This window comes from Chiloscyllium plagiosum, unplaced genomic scaffold, assembly GCF_037043375.1.
Source record: "Chiloscyllium plagiosum isolate Xiang-an unplaced genomic scaffold, Cpla_swu_hap1 HiC_scaffold_15, whole genome shotgun sequence".
Classification (NCBI taxonomy): Eukaryota; Metazoa; Chordata; class Chondrichthyes; order Orectolobiformes; family Hemiscylliidae; genus Chiloscyllium; species Chiloscyllium plagiosum.
Window position 1 is genome coordinate 6,095,336 of NW_028270153.1, and position 17,044 is coordinate 6,112,379.

The following is a 17,044-nucleotide window of genomic DNA, read 5'->3' on the forward strand; positions in this document are numbered from 1 at the left end:
CTGAAATAGCGTGGAATTCTTAATAGAACAAATAATAAGGAACAGGATTTCATTGACAAAAGCATTGGTAATCAGAGAAAATGGATGTAAGGTCATTAATAAAAAGAAAAGATGAGAAAATATTCCTTTTTTAAAAAAAAATATGGCACATGGCTATAGCCTGAATGACCATAAGACATTGGCCTAATTTCTGTTCCTTTCAGCCCATCAAGTCTGCTCTGCTTAATCATGGCTGATAGGTTTCTCAACCCCATTCTCCTACTTTCTCCATGTAACTCATGATCTCCTTGACAATCAAGAATCTATCTCCTTCCTTCTTAATTATACTCAATGACCTGGCCATCACAGCCTTCCGTGGCAACGAATTCCACAGATTTACCACTCTCTGGCTGAAGAAGTTTCTCCTTAAGTCGGTTATAAACGATCTTCCCTTTACTCTACGGCTGTGCCCTCAGGCCATAGTCTCTCCTACCAACAGAAACATCTTTCCAACATCTACTCTGTCCAGGTTATTCAGTATTCTGTAAATTTCAATTAGATCCCCTCTCATCCTTCTAAATTCCATCGCATATAGTCCCAAAGGCCTCAAATGTTCCTCATATGTTAAAGATTTTCATTCCTGGGACCATTCTTATGAATCTCCTCTGAACCTGCTCCAGGGCCAGTACATCCTTCCTGAGATATGTGGTCCAAAACTGTGCACAATACTCCAAATGTGGTCTGACCAAAGCCTTATAGAGCCTCAGAAGTACATCCCTGCTTTTATATTCAAGTCCTTTCAGAATAAATGCCATCATTGTATTTGCCTTCCTAACTACTGACCCAACCTGCAAGTTTATCTTGAGAGAATCCTGGACTAGAACTCATAAGTCTCTTTGCACTTCAGATTTCTGAATTTTTGCCCATTTAGAAAACAGTCTATGCCTCTATTCTTCCGACCAAAATGCATGACCTCACACTTTCCCACGTTGTACTCCATCTGCCACTTCTTTGCCCACTCTCCTAACCTGTTCAAAATCCTTCTGCAGCCTCCCTGCCTCCTCAAAAGGGTAGTGGTAATAATGTGGAATTCACAACTGTAAGGAGTGGTTCAGTCTAATAACAAAGATGTGTTTAAGGGGAAGAGATGCAAGAGCCAATTTGTCTGTAGACTTAATATGAAAAATTCGAACCTCACCTCTTCCAACATCAGTGATGAGCAATAGTTTCTAAAGTCTCCCTTCTATCACCTGTTCTCTTAAATATTCATTAATGGGACCTGTCAGCCAATCCCAAAGCCAGGATTTAATTCCCATTCCTCATTGCCTTTGAGGGGGTGGTGCTGAGTAAGCCTTCTGAAACTCTACAGTCATGGGCTGCGTAAACAGGAGGCAGTTCCAGGATTTTGACCCAGCGACAGTGAAAGAATGGAGATATATTTCCAAATCAAGCTGGTGTGTGGGGCTTGGAGGGGAACTTGCAGGAATTGAGGCTCCTATGGGTTTGTCGTCTTTGTTATTCCAAACGGTCGAAGTTGCAATAAATTCTACGTACAAATGTCTCACCTTTTCACTAATGTTTACAGATCCATGCTGAATTGCCAGACTTTACTTACCTTCAGCTCTTTGCGAGCTACAGCCCGTCGGTAGAATGCCTTCACGTTGTTGGGATCCAGAGCCAATGCCGCTGTACAGTCCTGCATCGCTTCAGGATATTGTTTCAGCTGCAGGTGACACAGGGCTCTGTCGAGATAAACAACACAGACCGTGTCACTCACCAAACTACACACTGTGCTTCAGAAAGACTTGTATCTGGACCTCCAATTCCTCACACGCATTTCTATTTCAGTTTTGTAACAAAGGGAGGTCTTAGTGTCCAAGCAAAGAGTCTAAGTATTGGACTGGAAGGAAAGGGGCTTTTCAATCTGTTGATCAACCAAGTAAAATAACTAAAGGGCAGCATGGTGTCTCAGTGCTTAGCACTGGTACCTCACAACACCAGGGACCCATGTTCGATTCCAGCCTTGGGCGACTACCTTTGTGGAATGTGCACGTTCTCCCTGTGTCTGTGTGGGTTTCCACTGGTTTCCTCCCACAGTCCAGAAATGTGCAAGTTAGGTGGATTGGCCATGCTAAATTGTCAATAGTATTCAGGCATGTGTATTCAGGCATTGGTGGATTATTCTTGAAAAATGCAGGGTTACAGGGACAGGGTAGGGGCTGGATTTGGGTGGGATGCTCTTTGGAGGGTTAATGTGGACTCAACGGGCCGGAAGGCCTGCTTCTATATGGTAGAGATTCTATGTTAATAGAAATGACGGGACAAGAAAACACTAACCAGTTTTACATGGTAGTGACTCCTTGGAATTCTCTTTCAGAGGGCTGCAGAGTCTGGGTTTTAATGAGGAAGCAAGTTAAGGATGAGAGAGAAAAGACAGGAAAGTGGAGTTATCAGGTCAGCCATGGTCTCATTGAATGGCATAGCAGGTTTGATAGGATCAGGACTAAGCTCTTCAGCCTATGAGAGACACTCCCCAATCTACCCACAGTTCTGCATTCTCCTGCAATAAACAATGATAGATAAATCAATCTTTTCTGCACAAGGGTTTCCAATTTGTTCACACTCCTGATATTGAGTAGTTCCACAGCTCGCTGTGATGGTGAACTGCCAAGCATGGTCCCCCCATATCTCACTATTTGAAATAGTTGGACCACATAAAAAACACAATCATTTTCATTATTTTATCAATCTATACTTTCTGAAGCATACAAAAATGGTCAGAGGAGAGTCAGGAGGGGGCACGAGAAAGCTTGGCAGAATGGATTAGGGAGAACACAAAGGCATTTTACACTTATGTGAGGAATAAGATCAGGGATAGCATAGGGAACTTGCGTGTGGAGTCTGAGGTGGTAGGGGAAGCCCTAAATGAGTTTTTTGCTTCTGCCTTTACGAAAGAAACGAACTTTGTAGTGAATGAAAGCTTTGAAGAGCAGGTGTGCATGCTGGAATGGATAGAGATAGAGGAAGCTGATGTGCTGAAAATTTTGTCAAACATTAAGATTGACAAGTCGCCAGGTCCTGGTCAGATTTGAGCTTGGCTGCTTTGGGAAACGAGAAATGCGATTGCTTCGCCACTTGCGAAGATCTTTGCATCCTCAGGAGTCGTACCTGAGGACTGGAGAGAGGCAACTGTAATTCCTCTCTTCAAGAAAGGAAATAGGGAAATCCCCTGCAATTACAGACCAGTAAGTCTCACGTCTGTCGTCTGCAAGGTGTTAGAAAGGATTCTGAGTGATAGGATTTATGACCATCTGGAAGAGCATGGCTTGATTAAATGCAGGCTTTGTGAGGGGCAGGTCATGCCTCACAAACCTTATCAAGTTCTTTGAGGATGTGACTAGAAAAGTTGATGAGGGTCGAGCTGTGGATGTGGTATATATGGACTTCAGCAAGGCATTTGATAAGGTTCCCCATGGTAGGCTCATTCAGAAGGTCAGGAGGAATGGGATACGGAGGATACAGAGGAATGGGATACGGAGGAATGGGATACGGAGGAATGGGATACGGAGGAATGGGATACGGAGGAATGGGATACGGAGGAATGGGATACGGAGGAATGGGATACGGAGGAATGGGATACGGAGGAATGGGATACGGAGGAATGGGATACGGAGGAACTTAGCTGTCTGGATACAGAATTGGCTGGCCAACAGAAGACAGCGAGTGGTAGTAGAAGGAAAATATTCTGCCTGGAAGTCAGTAGAGAGTGGTGTTCCACAGGGCTCTGTCCATGGGCCTGTACTGTTTGTAATTTTTATTAATGACTTGGATGAGGGGATTGAAGGATGGGTCAGCAAGTTTGCAGACGACACAAAGGTTGGAGGTGTCATTGACAGTATAGAGGGCTGTTGTAGGCTGCAGCGGGACATTGACAGGATGCAGAGATGGGCTGAGAGGTGGCAGATGGAGTTCAACCTGGGTAAATGCAAGGTGATGCATTTTGAAAGGTCGAATTTGAAAGCTGAGTACAGGATTAAGGATAGGATTCTTGGCAGTGTGGAGGAACAGAGAGATCTTGGGTGCAGGTACATAGATCCCTTAAAATGGCCACTCAAGTGGACAGGGTTGTTAAGAAAGCATATGGTGTTTTGGCTTTCATTAACAGGGGGATTGAGTTTAAGAGTCGTGAGATCTTGTTGCAGCTCTATAAAACTTTGGTTAGACCGCACTTGGAATACTGCATCCAGTTTTGGTCGCCCTATTATAGGAAAGATGTGGCTGCTTTGGAGAGGGTTCAGAGGAGGTTTACCAGGATGCTGCCTAGACTGGAGGGCTTATCTTATGAAGAGAGGTTGACGGAGCTCGGACATTTTTCATTGGAGAAAAGGAGGAGGAGAGGGGACCTAATTGAGGTATACAAGATAATGAGAGGCATAGATAGAGTCGATAGCCAGAGACTATTTCCCAGGGCAGAAATGGCTGGTTGGAGGAAAGTATAGTGGGGATGTCAGAGGCGGGTTCTTTACACAGAGTTGAGAGAGCATGGAATGCGTTGCCAGCAGCAGTTGTGGAAGCATGTTCTCCGTGAGCAGTGAGATTTTAAACTAGAAATCATCTTGTGATTCCCATAATCATCCCATTACCAAGTCCTCAATATCAGTCACCATGTGAAGAGATCGGATCCGGATACACCATTAAAAGAGAGGCCTCACCAAGGGCATAACCTGTCAGCACAACTTATTTTTATTTGTTCACAAGGTGAGAGTATTGCTGGCAATTTGCTGTTCATCCCCAGTTGTGGTGGTGAGTTGTTTTCTTGAACCACTGCAGTCTGTGTGGTTCAATATATCTGTGCCACACATTTGTGGCTTCCCCCACACTCTGACTATGTTACAGTCAAAAACTTATGAAGGCTTTTTACTCAAACTGCCACACTCAGTGTCCCCTGAACCACACAGCAGGCAGACTGGGGCTCACCAGTACCTTCTCAAAGCATACAGAATAGGTGCTGGCCTTGATAGTGAACGAATAAACATATAAAGAAAACACAGGGATTACCAGAATTGAGACATGCTTACTGGTCCAGACTGGACCCTGCTACTTCTGTACCTGTTGGTGTAGGTAGTAAACTCCTTGTTATCCAGCTTCAGACTCGCACTGTATTTATCCACTGCTTTCCTGTGCTCTCCTTTTCTCACCAACATATTCCCTTCTTCCTTGAGAGACTTGGCCTGCTGAGATTTATTGGAACCTGACAACACAATGGTAGGTGTAGGGTATTGAAATAAAACAGTAGGGTCCCAGTGTTTGGTCTTAACGGTGTCTCTACAATGGCAGTTTTCAAATTGTTGTACTCCTGATAGTCGATAGATCTTCAATCTGCATTCAAGTGCTAACTTCAAAACTAAATTGTTTTAGGTGCCTAGGGTTTCTACTCACTCTTTGTTAATCTTACCACAACTGCCCTGCATGGCAATAAACCTGAACTAAACCCCTTCAACCTTTCTCACATTTTTGAAATGTTAATTACAAATTAATTCTGGAGTGGAGGGGTGTTTCTTGTGCATGTTAAGAGACACATACTGTCACTGTGGTCTGGTTGTGTGAGAAGGTGTGTACGAGCAAATGTTTCACTTGGTGAATAATAAGGGAAAAGATTGGCTCCAGTTTAATTCCATCACCAACTGGCTATCAGGAATGTAAAAGTTAAAACTCTCCATTAATTCAGCTTCTGTACAGCAGGTTAATCCCTCAATCCAATAACCAACCCTCTCTATACACCACACCCTCTTACACACCATTAACTGTTCCATGCTCTCCCTAAAAAACTTTTAATTCCTCCCTTTAAAAGTACATGAACATACCCAGAGTGTGAGCTTGTGTGGATTAGAACAAGAACTAAGAAAGCTGAGAGATCAGGGGCGTGCACCGATTGGTTCAGCCTCAGAGATCAGATGCATGAGGTCCAAAGGTGAAAGGTCAGTTTGAGTTCACCAATCCCCAACTCTTTCACTCATTTATCAAATTGGGAACAGGAGGGTGAAAGACGAATGCACGTCTGACTTTGGTAACTGATTTCTGACACACACACTTTCACCAGTGATTGGGTTTTGGTATAAATCATGAGTGCACTCATAAGCCTTCGTGTTGGTGTGACAGGGATTAACACTGTGTGTCTGTGTGTGTGCATATGTCAGGGGGAGTGGATGGGACAGTGGAAATGAGAGGAGCTGATCTCACCGGTGTCTCCTGCATTCTGTGGCATGCATGTTCGCTCTCCTGTGTTCCTAGGGGCGCTGGGACCCCATCTCCGCTGAGCTGAGAGGGGCACCGATGGCACTGGAGGGAGTTTCTCACGCCAGCTACTACCATCCTTGTCAATCAAATATTTTCTCATTCTGCAACAGCAGGAATAAAACAAACAAATAGCTCAAAGTGCCACAGTTATTTCAGAATTGATCTGGGCAGGAAGGGAGGAGCCAGAGACTCAATCACCAGTGGCTCATTAACTGCTGTACTGAAAGGGTTAGAGACACACGGCTCCAGCTTGCTGTGTCTTATTTAGAAAAAAAAAATCGATGAAACCATCTGTTCAAAACTACAACTGCACAAAAATAAAATCATGAAATAAATCCAAATAAACTCGCGTGAAAGCTTCAATAGCAATATCGGGGCTGCACGCTGCCCCACAGCACCAGGGACCTGGCTTTGAATCCATCCCCAGGCAAGAGTTCGCCTGTTCTCCCTGTGCCTGTATGGGTTTCCTCCGGGTGCTCCAATTTCCTCCCACAGTCCAAAGATATGCACGTCAGGTGAATTGGCAACATTAAATTGCCCATAGTGCCCAGGGATGTGCAGGCTAGGTGGATTAGCCATGGGAAATGCAGGGTTACAGGGATAGGGGGGAGGTGGTGAATCTGGGTGGGATGCTCATCGGAACATTGGTGTGTGCACTCGATGGGCTGAATCATCTGCTTCCACACTAGGGATTCTATAAAATATTGGCATCCCGTGTCCCTGCTCACAGCACCTTATGTTGGTGATCAGCTTTGGTCACTATTACCTGTTCATACCATCCTGAGCAGCTTGGACACTGCAGTCCACCTGCACTGCAGTGTTGTAGTCTACATACGCCCGTGAGTATTGCTCCAGTGTCTCATAAGCAGCAGCACGGCGCAGGAGGGGCTTCAACATGAAGGGAACAAACTCTAATGATCTAGAGAGAGAGAGAGAGAGAGAGAGAGAGTCAGAGGGCATGGTTAACAGTTCTTTCTACAGTAAATGCACTGAGATGGTGTAAAGCAAATGTCGATTCAGGAGAGGGGACAAGAGAGGTGAAAATTCATGTTTCTATTCCTGATTGAATTTTCCTGTTACATAGCCCAGGAGCAAATCTGCAGATGCACTGAGCTGGGGACGAAAGATTATCTGGAATATGCAGGAATGTAGAGTTAAGGTCACAATCGTATCAAATGGTGGAGCAGGCTCAAAGGGCCAAGTGGCCTATTCTTATTCATTGGGTGTATGAGTTTATATGTCACTGCCTTAGTGCAACAAAAGCACAGCTGAAGTAACTGTTGTTACAGGAGTACAGTTGAACTATGAATGTTCAGGAATTTAGTCACTTTGCAGTCTCTTCCACCTTGGGCAAAAGAAACGTAATTTCCTTAAACTTTTCTGACAACCATATCACTTCAGTTGAAGTTACCAGGGATAAAGATAACAAACTATTCAGTGTGTGACGGGTGCAGAAAGCTGGGTGCAAGGAGGAAACGACTGGTTGAACATTAGGTTACATTTTTAAAAATGCTGAACAAGAGGGATTTTCAGTCCATCAGTCACCAACTCCTATCCCAATCTAGGATGAAACAGAGAGGGAAGTATTGATTTAGATACTTGTTGTGTTGACTGCATTATAGAAAGGGATGTTTCTATATTTACTGTGATAACAAGTATTTTTATTGCAGTTTAGCTGTAGGCACTGAATTCCAGATCACTTAGAAACAAGGAGCAGGACAGCTGGTGTCAAGCTGTGAGCAAAATCTATAGAAACAAGAGGAGGCCATTCAGCCCCTCAAACCTGACCTGCAACTTTCCAATGTTTCTTTGTCTCACATCTTTTATTTTGTCAGGATCCTGACTTCATTCTCAAGCATCATCCATTATATTGTTCCCTCCCCAACTTTCACACCTCTTGCCCTGACATGTTTAAGTACAGTATATAGGTTTAGGACACACTTGTTTAATGATAATCTTATTCTACAAAGGGCTGTCTCAATTGAACTTAGTCAGACTTGCCAATATTTCTTCTTGAGAGAAATTGTAGGGCCACTATGAATTTCCAGATTGCAGAATGCTGTATCTCTAATCTAACAACTTATATTTAAATAAGCATCTTTAACATTATGAAACATCACAAGGCAACATCATTCAGAGGAGCATTACAAAGAAAATATAACACCAAGCTCCATAAAGAGATTTTAGGGGAGGTAACCCAAAGTTCAGACGAAGGTTTTAAGGAGGAATCCGAAGCAGAGAGCAAAGTGTATGGAAGGAATTCCAGAGGTTGGAGCCCAGACAGCTGATGGCACGGCCATTAATGTTGGAAGAATTAAAATCTATCATAAAGAGGCCAGAATTAGATAAATGCAGATAACTGGGAAAGTGTGGGGCAGGAGGAGATAACAGAGATATGGAAGGATGAGGCTATAGAAAGGTTTGTAAGGGGTAGGCCATTTAGAACAGAGTTGAGGAGAAACTTCTTCACCCAGAGAGCAGTGAGTGTGTGGAATGCTCTGCCCCAGAAGGCTGTGAAGGCCAAGTCTCTGGATACTTTCAAGGAAGAGTTGGATAGAGCTCTTAAGGATAGTGGAATCAAGGGTTATGGGGATAAGGCAGGAACAGGATACTGATTGAGGATGATCAGCCATGATCATAATGAATGGTGGTGCTGGTTCGAAGGGCAGAATGGCCTACTCCTGCACCTACTGTCTAAGATTAAAAACCTTAAATGTAAGATGTTACTTAATCAGTGCAGATCAGCGAGCTCGGGGTGATGGGGAGTACAGTTTGGTTAGAGCGGCAATGCAGGCAGGGTTTTAGGTAACCTCAGGTTTACGGAGTTGAATGTAGGGAATCAGCTGAGGAAGCAGTGGAAGAGTCAAACCTAGAAGTAGTAAAGGTATAAATGTGACCAATCCCAACCAAGCTGCTAGCATGTGAAAGTATTGGCTCGGATACATACACAGTGCAATCTTTTATACATTCGCTGCAGTTTCCAATCTTCAGATAACAAGCAGCTCGATTCGAATATAGCACACTCAAATCCTCTGGGCATTTCGTACCTGGTTAATCAGAGAAGCAAAAGGCATATTCTTACAATTAATACACCATGTAAAATCTGTTAGAACTCCTTATGTAACTGGAAAGACCGACTGCTGAACTGTGGAAACGGGATTTGTACAGCAGCTGTGAAGACACTCGAGAGTTTCTCAACCATATCCCACTATTTCTTCAAGCACCAAGTTACAAAAAAGAGCTACATTTACATAGTGCCCTTCATGACCACAGGATGGGCCCACATGCTTTCACAGCCATTGAACCGGTTGTGTAGTTTAGCTATTATTGCAACTTAGAAAGCATGAAAGCCAAGTTTATGCACAGACAGTTCCCATAAATGGCAAAGTGATTAAACTAGATTATCTGGTTTTTTTTTAATGATATCAATTGAGGAATAAGTATTGACCAGGGAACTGGGGATAACTCCTTTGCTTTTGTTTTGAAATCAGTGACATGGGATCATTTACATCTGAGAAGGTAGACAGGGCCACAGTTTAACATCTCATTCAAAAGACTGTATCTCTTGACAGTGCACCACTCATTCAGTGCTACACCAGAGGCTGGATTGGGACTTGAACCCAAAGTTTTCTGACTCAGATGTACAAGTGCTACCAACTGAGCCAGATATGTAAATAACAAAATAATCACAGCCAACAAAGGGGGCAAAAGGATTGGCAGGTTTGTGAGGAAGCCATGCCAATCAGCAGCCAAAGGAGAAGATGATGAAACTCAGGATGTGATGACGGGGAAAAAAACTGGGGTTGAGAGATAATTGGGTGCCCAATAGTTTCCTGGATGTTTTAAGAAAAGAAATTCAATCTTTGTTCTTGCAATTCAGGACATCACTTTGCACCTGCCCAGTGAATGGCCCATTCGCAACAAGTTCAATCAAATGGTTAGGTATAGCTCTAAAAGTCAGAAGGCTTCCAGGTGACCTCATAAAAATATTTAAAATTCTGTACAATTCTAGGGAAAAAAAAAGGATTTTGCCTAATTCCATTTTTCAGCTGTTTTTTGTAGCCTTGTTAATATTTTTTTAACAAAGAATTTTTGAGTCTCTGTCTACCTTTTGAGATATTTTCTAATCTATCGGTTCAGAGATGTTATTACACACCTTGGGAGCAGGTGGTACTTGAACTCCAGTCTCCCAGCTCAAAGACAGGGGCACTGCCATAAGACCTCTCCTCTGACTTTTATTTAATGCATTCATGGGATGAAGGCATCATTGGCTAAGCACCATCCTTAATTGCCCAGAGGACCTGGGGTTGCATGTAGACGAGATAAGGATGGCAGTTTCCTTCCCTAAAGTGAACCAAATGCATTTTTCTGGATTTATGGTCATCATTAAATTCTTAATTCCAAATATTTATTGAATTCACATCATCTGCTGTGGTGGGATTTGAATACAGGTCCCCAGAATGTTGTGTGAATCTCTGGATTAACAGTCCAGCGATAATACCACTACACCATCACCTCCCACTCTCTATCAGCAAGTTCCATATCCCTATTACCTGCTGGGTGAAAATATCACTCAACTCCCTTCTAAGCCCTGTACCAATTAGTTTAAACTCATGCCTCCTGTTCCTCCCTTTCCAGCCTACTTCATCCATGCATCCCAATTACAGTTCTCTTGAACATACCCTATTCCAAAGAATATCAACCCCAGGCTATCCAATCTTTCCTCACGGCTAAACTAACACATTTCTACTCAAGGGAAAGGTCTAAACTCAGGCTTTATGAATCCAAGACAATAAATAATGTCAGGGATTCAGGGAAAATCTCTTTACCCAAAGAGTGGTGAGAATGTTGAACATGTCACCATAGGGAATGGTCAAGATTAAAAATATAAATTAATTGAAAAGGGAAGCTGGATAAACACAAGGTAGGAAGTAGTAAAAGGATATGGCAATGGGGTGAGACCAAGAGACTGTGGAGGAGGGTTATGTGAAGCATAATCACTGGCACCAACCAGTCAGACCAAATGGCCTGTTGTCAGTGTTTTAGATATGAGGTGGTGAACTAGTTTCCAATGTTGCAACCAACTAATGCTTCCTCGCTGCTGTGACAGATGTGGGATTGTACGTTTCGCTTCAAGATACTTATCCAAAAGTACCTTGCATAGTCAATATAGGGAGAGAAGCGCAAGGCAGACAAGCGCAAGGCAGACAAGCGCAAGGCAGACAAGCGCAAGGCAGACAAGCGCAAGGCAGACATAGGGTGGGTAATCTGAGTCTCTTTTCAAGGGTTAAAATGTCAAATATTAGGGACAGAGGTATAAGGTGAGAAGGTGAGAAGGTGAGAAGGGTAAAGTTCAAAGGAGATGTGAGAGGCAAGCTTTTGTTTTACAGAGGGTGCCTGGAAAGCACTGCCAAAGGAGGTAATGGAAGCAAATACGATACCAATGTTTGAGAGGCTTTTAGACATACACATGGACAGGCAGGGAATAGAGAAATATGGATCATGTACAACCAAATGGGATTTGTTTAGAATGGCATCATGGGTGGGGGGACAGACTCCCCCTCCGCGCACCCCAGTCTCCCCCCGCAGTCCCCCCCCACACCCACCTCCCCCCAGTTCCCAACCTCCCCCCCCCCCCCCCAGTCCACTCCCCTACCCCCCAGTCCCCCCTCCCCTCCCTGTTCACCCCCCCAGTCCCCCCTACCCCCCACCAGTCAACCCTCCCCCCCGTCATCCACCAGTCAACCCTCCCCCCGTCATCCCCCAGTCCCGCACACTCTCCCGTTCCCCTCCCCACCGCACACTCCCCCGTTCCCCTCCCCCCCGCACACTCCCCCGTTCCCCTCCCCCCCCCGCACACTCCCCCGTTCCCCTCCCCCCCCCGCACACTCCCCCGCACACTCCCCCGTTCTTCCCCCCCGCACACTCCCCCGTTCTCCCCCCCCGCACACTCCCCCGTTCTCCCCCCCCGCACACTCCCCCGTTCTCCCCCCCCGCACACTCCCCCGTTCTCCCCCCCCGCACACTCCCCCGTTCTCCCCCCCCGCACACTCCCCCGTTCTCCCCCCCCGCACACTCCCCCGTTCTCCCCCCCCGCACACTCCCCCGTTCTCCCCCCCCGCACACTCCCCCGTTCTCCCCCCCCGCACACTCCCCCGTTCTCACCCCCCGCACACTCCCCCGTTCTCACCCCCCGCACACTCCCCCGCACACTCCCCCGTTCTCACCCCCCGCACACTCCCCCGTTCTCACCCCCCGCACACTCCCCCGTTCTCACCCCCCGCACCTCGCCCCCCCCCCACACTCCCCCGTTTTTCGCCCCCCCCCACACTCCCCCGTTTTTCGCCCCCCCCCACACTCCCCCGTTTTTCGCCCCCCCCCACACTCTCCCGTTCCTCGCCCCCCCCACACTCCCCCGTTCTCCCACCACACACCCCCGTTCCTCGCCCACCCCCACACTCCCCCGTTCTCACACCACACACCCCCGTTCCTCGCCCCCCCCACAATCCCCCGTTTGCCCCCCCACGTTCCTCGACACCCCACACTCCCCCGTTCTCCCACCACACCCCCACGTTCCTCGCCCCCCCCCACACTCCCCCGTTCTCCCACCACACCCCCACGTTCCTCGCCCGCCCCCCACACTCGCCCGTTTGTCCCTCCCACACTCCCGTTTGCCCCCCCCCACGTTCCTCACCCTCCCCACACTCCCCCGTTCTCCCACCACACCCCCACGTTCCTCGCCCCCCCACACTCCCCCGTTTGCCCCCACCCCCACACTCCCCCGTTTGCCCCCCCACACGTTCCTCGCCCCCTCCCACACTCCCCCGTTCTCCCACCACACCCCCACGTTCCTTGCCCCCCCCACACTCCACCGTTTGCCCCGCCTACACTCCCCCGTTTGCCCCCCCCACGTTCCTCGCCGCCCCACACTCCCCCGTTTGCCCCCCCACGTTCCTCGCCGCCCCCACACTCCCCCGTTTGCCCCCCCACGTTCCTCGCCGCCCCCACACTCCCCCGTTTGCCCCCCCACGTTCCTCGCCGCCCCCACACTCCCCCGTTTGCCCCCCCACGTTCCTCGCCCCCCCTCACACTCCCCCGTTTGCCCCCCCACGTTCCTCGCCCCCCCCCACTCCCCCGTTTGCCCCCCAACGTTCCTCGCCCCCCCACTCCCCCGTTTGCCCCACCACGTTCCTCGCCCCCCCCACTCCCCCGTTTGCCCCACCACGTTCCTCGCCCCCCCCCCACTCCCCCGTTTGCCCCACCACGTTCCTCGCCCCCCCCCCCAGACTCCCCCGTTTGCCCCCACCTCACGTTCCTCGTCCCCCCCCCACACTCAACCGTTTGTCCCCCCCAAACTCCCCCGTTTGCCCCCCCCCCACGTTCCTCGCCCCCCCCCACACTCCCCCGTTTGCCCCCCCCTCGTTCCACGCCCACCCCACACTCACCCGTTCTCCGACCACACACCCCCGTTCCTCACCCCCACTCCCACACTCCCGTTCTCCGACCACACCCCCCCCGTTCCTCGCCCCCCCTCCCACACTCCCGTTCTCCCACCACACCCCCACGTTCCTCGCCCCCCCCACACTCCCCCGTTCTCCCACCACACCCCCACATTCTTCGCCCCCCCCACACTCCCCCGTTTGCCCCCCCCACGTTCCTCGCCCTCCCCCCACACTCCCCCGTTTGCCCCCCCCCACGTTCCTCGCCCTCCCCCCACACTCCCCCGTTTGCCCCCCCCACGTTCCTCGCCCTCCCCCCACACTCCCCCGTTTGCCCCCCCCACGTTCCTCGCCCTCCCCCCACACTCCCCCGTTTGCCACCCCACGTTCCTCGCCCCCCCCAGACTCCCCCGTTTGCCCCCACCCCACGTTCCTCGCCCTCCCCACACTCCACCGTTTGCCCCCCCCAAACTCCCCCGTTTGCCCTCCTCACGTTCCTCGCCCCCCCCACACCCCCCCGTTCCCCCTCCACGTTCCTCGTCCCCCCCCACACTCCCCCGTTTGCCCCCCCCAAACTCCCCCGTTTGCTCCCCCCCACGTTCCTCGCCCCCCCCACACTCCGTTTCCCCCCCCCACGTTCCTCGCCTCCCCCACACTCCTCCGTTTGCCCCCCCCACGTTCCTCGCCCCCCCCACACTCCCCCGTTTGCCCCCCCCACGTTCCTCGCCCCCCCCACACTCCCCCGTTTGCCCCCCCCACGTTCCTCGCCCCCCCCACACTCCCCCGTTTGCCCCCCCCACGTTCCTCGCCCCCCCCCACACTCCCGTTTGCACCACCCACGTTCCTCGCCCCCCCACGCTCCCCCGTTTGCCCCCCCCACGTTCCTCGCCCCCCCCCCCACGCTCCCCCGTTTGCCCCCCCCACGTTCCTCGCCCCCCCCACGCTCCCCCGTTTGCCCCCCCCACGTTCCTCGCCCCCCCCACGCTCCCCCGTTTGCCCCCCCCACGTTCCTCGCCCCCCCCACGCTCCCCCGTTTGCCCCCCCCACGTTCCTCGCCCCCCCCACGCTCCCCCGTTTGCCCCCCCCACGCTCCCCCGTTTGCCCCCCCCACGTTCCTCGCCCCCCCCACGCTCCCCCGTTTGCCCCCCCCACGTTCCTCGCCCCCCCCACGCTCCCCCGTTTGCCCCCCCCACACTCCCCCGTTTGCCCCCCCACGTTCCTCGCCCCCCCCCACACTCCCCCGTTTGCCCCCCCCACGTTCCTCGCCCCCCCCACACTCCCCCGTTTGCCCCCCCCACGTTCCTCGCCCCCCAGACTCCCCCGTTTGCCCCCACCCAACGTTCCTCGTCCCCCCCCCACACTCCACCGTTTGCCCCCCCAAACCCCCCCGTTTGCCCCCCTCACGTTCCTCGCCCCCCCATCCCCCGTTCCCCCCCCACGTTCCTCGCCCCCCCCACACTCCCCCGTTTGCCCCCCCCAAACTCCCCCGTTTGCTCCCCCCCACGTTCCTCGCCCCCCCACACTCCGTTTCCCCCACCCACGTTCCTCGCCCCCCCCACACTCCCCCATTTGCCCCCCCCACACTCCCCCATTTGCCCCCCCCACGTTCCTCGCCCCCCCCACACTCCCCCATTTGCCCCCCCCACGTTCCTCGCCCCCCCCACACTCCCCCATTTGCCCCCCCCACGTTCCTCGCCCCCCCCACACTCCCCCATTTGCCCCCCCCACGTTCCTCGCCCCCCCCCCACACTCCCCCATTTGCCCCCCCCACGTTCCTCGCCCCCCCCCACACTCCCCCGTTTGCCCCCCCACGTTCCTCGCCCCCCCCCACACTCCCCCGTTTGCCCCCCCACGTTCCTCGCCCCCCCCCCCACACTCCCCCGTTTGCCCCCCCCACGTTCCTCGCCCCCCCCCACACTCCCCCGTTTGCCCCCCCCACGTTCCTCGCCCCCCCCCACACTCCCCCGTTTGCCCCCCCCACGTTCCTCGCCCCCCCCCACACTCCCCCGTTTGCCCCCCCCACGTTCCTCGCCCCCCCCCACACTCCCCCGTTTGCCCCCCCCACGTTCCTCGCCACCCCCACACTCCCCCGTTTGCCCCCCCCACGTTCCTCGCCCCCCCCCACACTCCCCCGTTTGCCCCCCCCACGTTCCTCGCCCCCCCCACACTCCCCAGTTTGCCCCCCCCACGTTCCTCGCCCCCCCCCACTCCCCCGTTTGCCCCCCCCACGTTCCTCGCCACTCCCCCGTTTGCCCCCCCCACGTTCCTCGCCACTCCCCCGTTTGCCCCCCCCACGTTCCTCGCCACTCCCCCGTTTGCCCCCCCCACGTTCCTCGCCACTCCCCCTTTTGCCCCCCCCACATTCCTCGCCACTCCCCCTTTTGCCCCCCCCACGTTCCTCGCCCCCCCCCACACTCCCCCGTTTGCCCCACCCACGTTCCTCGCCCCCCCCACACTCCCCCTTTTGCCCCCCCCTCGTTCCACGCCCACCCCACACTCCCCTGTTCTCCGACCACACACCCCCGTTCCTCGCCCCCCCCTCCCACACTCCCCCGTTTGCCCCCCCCACGTTCCTCGCCCCCCCCCACACTCCCCCGTTTGACCCCCCCACGTTCCTCGCCCCCCCCGTTTGCCCCCCCCACGTTCCTCGCCCCCCCCACACTCCCCCGTTTGCCCCCCCCACGTTCCCCCGTTTGCCCCCCCCAACGTTCCTCGCCCCCCCCACACTCCCCCTTTTGCCCCCCCCTCGTTCCACGCCCACCCCACACTCCCCTGTTCTCCGACCACACCCCCCCGTTCCTCGCCCCCCCCTCCCACACTCCCGTTCTCCCACCACACACACCCGTTCCTCGCCCCCCCCCACACTCCCCCGTTTGCCCCCCCTACATTCCTCGCCCCACCCCCACACTCCCCCGTTTGCCTCCCCCACGTTCCTAGCCGCCCCCCACACACCCCCGTTTGCCCCCCCCACGTTCCTCGCACCCCCCCACACTCCCCCGTTTGCCCCCCCCACATTCCTCGCCCCCCCCACACTCCCCCGTTTGCCCCCCCCACGTTCCTCGCCCCCCCCACGTTCCTCGCCCCCCCCCACACTCCCCCGTTTGCCCCCCCCATGTTCCTCGCCCCCCCAAACTCCCCCGTTTGCCCCCCCCACGTTCCACGCCCACCCCACACTCCCCCGTTCTCCGACCACACACCCCCGTTCCTCGCCCCCCCTCCCACACTCCCGTTCTCCGATCACACCCCCCCGTTCCTCGCCCCCCCCCACACTCCCGTTCTCCCACCACACACCCCCGTTCCTCGCCCCCCCTCCCACACTCCCGTTCTCC

At 52.6% G+C, this 17,044-nt stretch overlaps 1 protein-coding gene across 1 annotated transcript in view; it reads right to left on the reverse strand.

The window, feature by feature from the left end:
* tomm34 (translocase of outer mitochondrial membrane 34) overlaps positions 1–17,044 on the reverse strand; it is a 60,859-nt gene that overhangs the window by 3,535 nt on the left and 40,280 nt on the right. Inside the window, exons 2-6 of the mRNA XM_087994703.1 lie at positions 9,224–9,323; positions 7,043–7,195; positions 6,220–6,377; positions 5,089–5,230; positions 1,595–1,721 (exon numbers count right to left, since the gene is read on the reverse strand). Coding sequence (XP_087850829.1) covers positions 1,595–1,721; positions 5,089–5,230; positions 6,220–6,377; positions 7,043–7,195; positions 9,224–9,323 — 680 coding nt within the window. The remainder of the gene's footprint in view (positions 1–1,594; positions 1,722–5,088; positions 5,231–6,219; positions 6,378–7,042; positions 7,196–9,223; positions 9,324–17,044) is intronic.